At 39.6% G+C, this 6,000-nt stretch overlaps 1 protein-coding gene across 1 annotated transcript in view; it reads left to right on the top strand.

Annotated features, from left to right (window-relative positions):
• The first annotated feature begins 427 nt into the window (after window positions 1-427).
• The window catches only part of LOC119655469 (glutamate--cysteine ligase regulatory subunit), a 30,744-nt gene continuing 25,171 nt past the window's right edge, over window positions 428-6,000 (top strand). Inside the window, exon 1 of the mRNA XM_038061371.1 lies at window positions 428-825. Coding sequence (XP_037917299.1) covers window positions 724-825 — 102 coding nt within the window. The 5' untranslated portion in view covers window positions 428-723. The remainder of the gene's footprint in view (window positions 826-6,000) is intronic.

Below are 6,000 nucleotides of genomic sequence, written 5' to 3'. Positions count from 1 at the left end.
AATACTTTTATTATTAACAAAGTTACAGTAGATCAAAATTATCTACTTGTCGTATATTTGTTAGACCTGACAACATCATACAATGTCAATACGTACGAAATGCATATAAAACGAAACTGTCACATTTCAAAACATTGTTATATTTGAAATGCATGATCCTTTCATACCTGAAACATTAAACTTTCTGTTTCTTGCTTGATTTTACTGGGATTCAAATTAAAAACGGATGTTTTACAGCTCCAGAAACTTCGTGGCTCAATAATTTCCATCAGATTCGTGAAGTTTTCAACCGACATTAACGTTCATTGACTGCTTACAGCGCCATCTCTCGAACAACACCCCCAAAGTAGGAAATCTAACTTGGCTGGAAGTCGTTCCAATTGGAGTATTCTAGTGGATGACAATCTAATTACTTCCAACTGTCAGTGTCAATTCATATTTGCCGAGTTTAGTGAGTAGCGATCAGTTTGTGCGTGAAATTTGTGTCGAATGCGTGTTGTCACGTTTGTCTAGATCAACTGTTGAATTAGCCACCATCCATCACTCCGAGTTAAAATCGATAGTCGCCAGCATTCCGCTATATCCACAACTTACAACTGACTAGATTCCCTCGGTTGTCACCCGAAGGTTATGTAATTTAATTAAAACTCGCCGCGCACCGGAGTCTGAGCTGTGATTTTGTGAAATTTCCTCCCCAACAAGCCAGCACACAACGCAGGAACCATGCTCAACACAATCCTCGACAGCAAGCTGGACAGCTTCGTCATCAGCACGGGGAACGTGTTGAACGTCAACAAAAAGGCCGGCCAGAAGCCCACCGAAGAGGTGAATATTTTTTAAGTTTTTGTCAATATTTCCTGCGAAGGAATGCATTCTTAATTGAGCTCGAACTCGCATTCCGCACCGCATACGGCTTCGGAGCACGTTGTTTACTTTCGCATGCCACCGGCCGTGCGGCTTTTGGCCCAGTTCATTGAGTGGCATTCGGGAGTCGAGCGTTTGTCTGTTCTCGCAAGCAGCCTGGCGTTCGTCGCTGTGCCAAAATCAATTAAACGATGACATCATCCCCGAGTTTTATGTCGCTCGATTGTGTAATTATCCTCATGGGAATCGCGCGAAGTGACTAGGCAGTTTCTTGGGTACAAGCTAGAAGCTGACGTCACTGCCTGTCCACATATGGGGCTGGTGCCCTTGAAATCGCTCTAAAAATACCGAGGGGCGCAGTATCGAGCGATTGTTTCTCGTTTATCACAAACATAGTGTGGCGTGTCGGGCTGGAGACTACATGAACACGGGCATAATTGTTTTGGTAACAATTAGCCGGAAAAAGAGCTAGTGGCGCAGTTGGGTTGGGGCCGTATTTGCCTGAGGGGAATTCCGGAATATTCTTAGGTGCGGATGTTTCCATTAAGTAGATCGAATGTGTATCAAATTCCAAAGCATACTTGCACGGGCCACAATACTTACCACGAGAAGCGAGCACAATTTACATTTTTACATTGAAATTGGATCCTTGATTTGAAACATTGCATTTAATCTTGGCTTCTGAAATGAAGTTAGAACCGATTCTTTTCTCATCCCAAGGCCGGATTCTCCTAGTCCGGTTTTTGGCAACATTCGGTATTGAGAAAGATCAGAACTAAAACCTGCTGGGAACTGAGCAATTCAAATACTACGAATCCATGCTATTAGCAACAGTAAGCTACGTTATGAAATTGCCTCAAGTATCAGCGCAACTTAGATGAGGTGGCATTCCACAGCTGCGGCTCTTTTGTCATCCATCTACGGCAGTACCATTCGCCCTCTATTGTTCTGAGGGCTGACCGTTGATAATACGTTGCACGCTATGATCCCATTCCAATTAAGATCATCCGCGATCGATATGCGATTGCATCCGCCTTAGGAAAATTTCAAAAGGGCGTCTTCCATGATATGCACATGTTGTTTCCGCTAGCGAGAACTCATCAACTTGGATTGGCGTGAACATCGAAGAGACTGGTTGAAACAATGATGGTTTAATACGTTAGATGGTGATTTGAGAACCTTTCAACTTCATTCGGACTAAGCCTATGACCGAGAGAATCGGCACATTCGATCTAGACGAACTGAAGTTGAGGAAGAAGGAAAAGCGCGAATTCGTAACGACGTTGACTGAGAATAATCAAATATGTCAGGATTTCAGAGGGATGATACCAACCTTGTCCGTCAGAACACTTCACTTGATTTGGTCGATTTTAAGGAGAACAAGTTATCTGGAATGATTAGTATCTATGCAAGGGGCAAGGAATTTACAGTGCGAGGCATTGGGATATTTTTTCACACAACAAACAGTATTGGAGGAAGGGGAACTATCGGCGGGTTAGAAAGCCGCAACAGGATTTCTCGAGCCAGATGTCTATACGGATCATGGCAGCGAGTGATCAACAAGTCATACTGGAGTGACACTAATCGATGACTGGCACTCCGGTACACGCAATAGATCGAGAATCTTCTCCAGCGATTTTGCCGTGTCACCGGCTTATGATGCCGCAAAGTAAATTAAAAAAATATGCGAAAAGTGTCAGAGCTTTTGGAGATATAAATAGTATTCCCATAATTACTGTTCCAAGCATACAACGATGTAGAAACAAAAGGCAATAAGGGCATTTATTATCAATATATTAAGGGATAAGAAAATATACATTATTCGATGTGTCCGCCTTTAGCTTTGGTACAAGCTTTAAGACGATTGGCCAGTCATCTATGGCGGTACCCACAACGTTCAGCAAATGTTTCGAACGTTTTTTGTAAGCTGTTACTCCTAAGTCTTCGTTGATTATGAAATACGTTAATTTTTTCGATATTTCTACATCAGGAGACCGCTTTTATGGCCTGCTGTGTACTTACAGTACGTGGTCTTTCCGATTTTTGACAGTTTTTCACACCACCAGCGTCCTCGAATAGTTTAATAGCACGATAAACAAGCATACGGCTTCACTTTCGTTTGAATATCCATCCCGCACTTACAGTCGCGGCCAATGAAATGTGGACAAGCTGAAAACGTTAAATTACATCGTCTTATGATCGAAATTTTCAGCCACATTTAAGAAGCAAGGCAAGGATCGGAAACGCGAATTGTTGCGCTTAAGGGGGTCATCCCGTGTAGAGGCCGTTTTTTTGCCTTTTTTTGAAAAATTATTTTGAAGAACTGGATAAAGATAGAAACGTGATTTTTTCATCATATGTTTATTGATATCTCTAGTATATGTAATTCAGCTTGATTTCGTAGCTAATTTTCGGAATAATTGTTAATTTATGCATCCATCTCCAAAAAACGGTGTTTTTCTGCTGCCACGCTGGAGGGCGCTGTGTTCATCTGAGGGAAAAACCCTAAACGGCATTTTAATGTGGACAATATTCCACAGTCCGCAAACTAGGATAATTAGAAAATATTAAAAGGTAAATTTTTGGTGGGCTTTTAAACTTAATTTTTTGGATTTTGGTGTTTTTTTATGGCTTTTTTTATGAATAAAAAAAAAAACTACCCGTCCGATTGCAATTATCCTAGTTTGCGGACCCTAGAAATATGTATTAAAGAAGTCGTGAAAATTTCAAAGAATTTGGTTGGATAGATTTTAAGCTATGGTGGCAGCCGATTTTCAAGATGCAGTTTCGAGAAAAACGCATTTGAACATTTAAATGTGATTATCAACAGTAAAATTTTAGCTCACCATTAATCTGCCATATCTGGTCCAAAGAGAGCAACATCCGTTTCTTCAAAAAAGTCTTGTAAGGCCGATTGTTGCTCTCTGGTGTCAATTGTGGCTCTTTTAGCGAGGTCAGTCGATCGTCGTTCGGACCGCCAAATTCGCGCTTCATTACGGCGGTCGGCATAAACCTGGCATATGTGACCAACTTGACATCCCATTGTCACTAGGATTTTGAGAATGCCATTGAATCCTTCATTGAAAATAATTACAGCCAGAAAAGTGACTATTTCTACGGCTTCGGCCCTAGAATGAAGATTTTTAGGAGCGAAAGTTCAGATCAATGCTTTTAACGACTCATTGTTATTCTGGGTCTCTGTTAAGTTCACCGTAGAATCACAAAATTTTGCAGCAATGTAGGCTACAGTATAGATCATGATCCTGCCAAATTTGGTGAAAATCGCACTATTACTATAAAGTTATACTAGGTCAAATCTGCGCTCCTCTGCAAATTCAAGACTGTGAATGTCAATATCACTTGAAAGTGGCTAATATATGCATATTTTACGTGCTACATGTTACAAATGCACACCCAAATCTCTTTATAAAAGAAATACACAAAACCTTTCATACCTGAAGCGTCTAGCGTACGATCCATTTAAAAAAATCACTGAACACACAAACAGCACAATACTTACAACAAAATATAACTGAGTATAACTTGAACGCCTTTCAGTGCTCACTCTAGACTGGATTATCCTTTTTGTTCCAAACAGCAAATAAGTTTAGACAATTGATTGGTTTTCCATCTTTTTATATTTATGCCTGTGTTCAAATTTATAAGGCTCAGGTAAAAAACTAACAGGTAAAGAAAGATTCGATGCTCTTTCTCATCGAGTACTCTAGCCGCGGCTGCAAACTCCTTACCTGTTTAACGCTGTAATTTTTGAACGACTCGGAATATCGGAAAATCCCTTTGCCCACATATTCTCCACTATATATAGATACAATTCATGCAAAAAAAAATCGATTTCTCCAACTCGACACACGGGATGACCCCCTTAAAATGTTTTACCTGAAAATTTGCAGACTATCTACATACAACAAAATTAAGTAAAATTAAAAGAAAAATATTAAAGATTTCCACATGTTTATTAAAAGATACTTTGCAATACATTGTCAAATTTTACTTGGATTAAATTCCTTTAAACGTTTTGACGGTTGACCCTAAAGTGGTAATGTTGGTACATATTAAACGCACTTTCCAATATTTTGTTGAACCGCCTCTCGCTTTTATAACCTCTATAGCTCGACGTGGCATTGAACTGATGAAATTTTTCAAGACCTCTGTCGGAATACGTTCGTATCAAACCTTTTGGATTATTCTGTCTAACTCTTCTAAATTAGTCGACCCACCTTACGCGATCTGCACTTTCATTATGCGCTAAAGGTTCTCTATTGGGTTAACATCCGGACTGTTGCCAGGCCATAATATCCAGAAAACACCGAGCTCGTGTAATTAATTCTTTACCTGTTAAAAATTAGGAAAAGTAAGACAGTTGAAATTACGGACTATTGTTGAGAATGGAATAAGAATTAAGGAAAAAATGACGCTTACGAATTGAGCTCGATGACAAGGAGCAGAATCATCTTGGAAAATCATTTGATCCACATGCGAGAAATGGTCTTCGAGGACAGGTATCCAATTTTCTTCCAGAATATTTTTATAATCAACAGCCTTGATCGTCCCTTCAGGCATAGCCAATCGTCCAATTTGGTGATACCAAAAGCATCCCCAAATCATTCCACTCACTGGATGCCTAACGCTCTTCTTTCATTCTGCACACATACTTATTTTCTTCACATTCGACATCCTTTTAACTGTTGTCTTTCACGTCACACCACAAACACATTACTGATCTAAAACCTTCAAAGTCGCATCTATTTAAAAATTAACTACCTGCAAAATAAAATATCTATGTTTCCATAACACCCTTTCATTGAACTTTTATAGCTTGTTCATAGCTTCGTTATTGAAGCTATGAGCCAATTACGAACCTGTTTTCTAAAGAGAGAGTAACTTTTATATGGTAATGTATAGAAAGTGCAGATATCTTTGTCTCTATAAATATTCTCAGAGCCTAGCTTCGAATCACAGTATCATTGTAACGCTGCCGATGTGTAAATCCAATTCATTTTTACGGTTTTGTGTAAACACAAAACCTTATTAAAATCGGTTTACTGTCTGTCTGTCTGTCCGTCACACGCATTTTTCTCGGAGACGGTTGTAGCGATTGTCACCAAATTTGGTGGA

The sequence above is a fragment of the Hermetia illucens genome, chromosome 4, assembly GCF_905115235.1.
Source record: "Hermetia illucens chromosome 4, iHerIll2.2.curated.20191125, whole genome shotgun sequence".
In the NCBI taxonomy this organism is placed as follows: Eukaryota; Metazoa; Arthropoda; class Insecta; order Diptera; family Stratiomyidae; genus Hermetia; species Hermetia illucens.
This window is presented reverse-complemented; position numbering and strand designations above follow the sequence as displayed.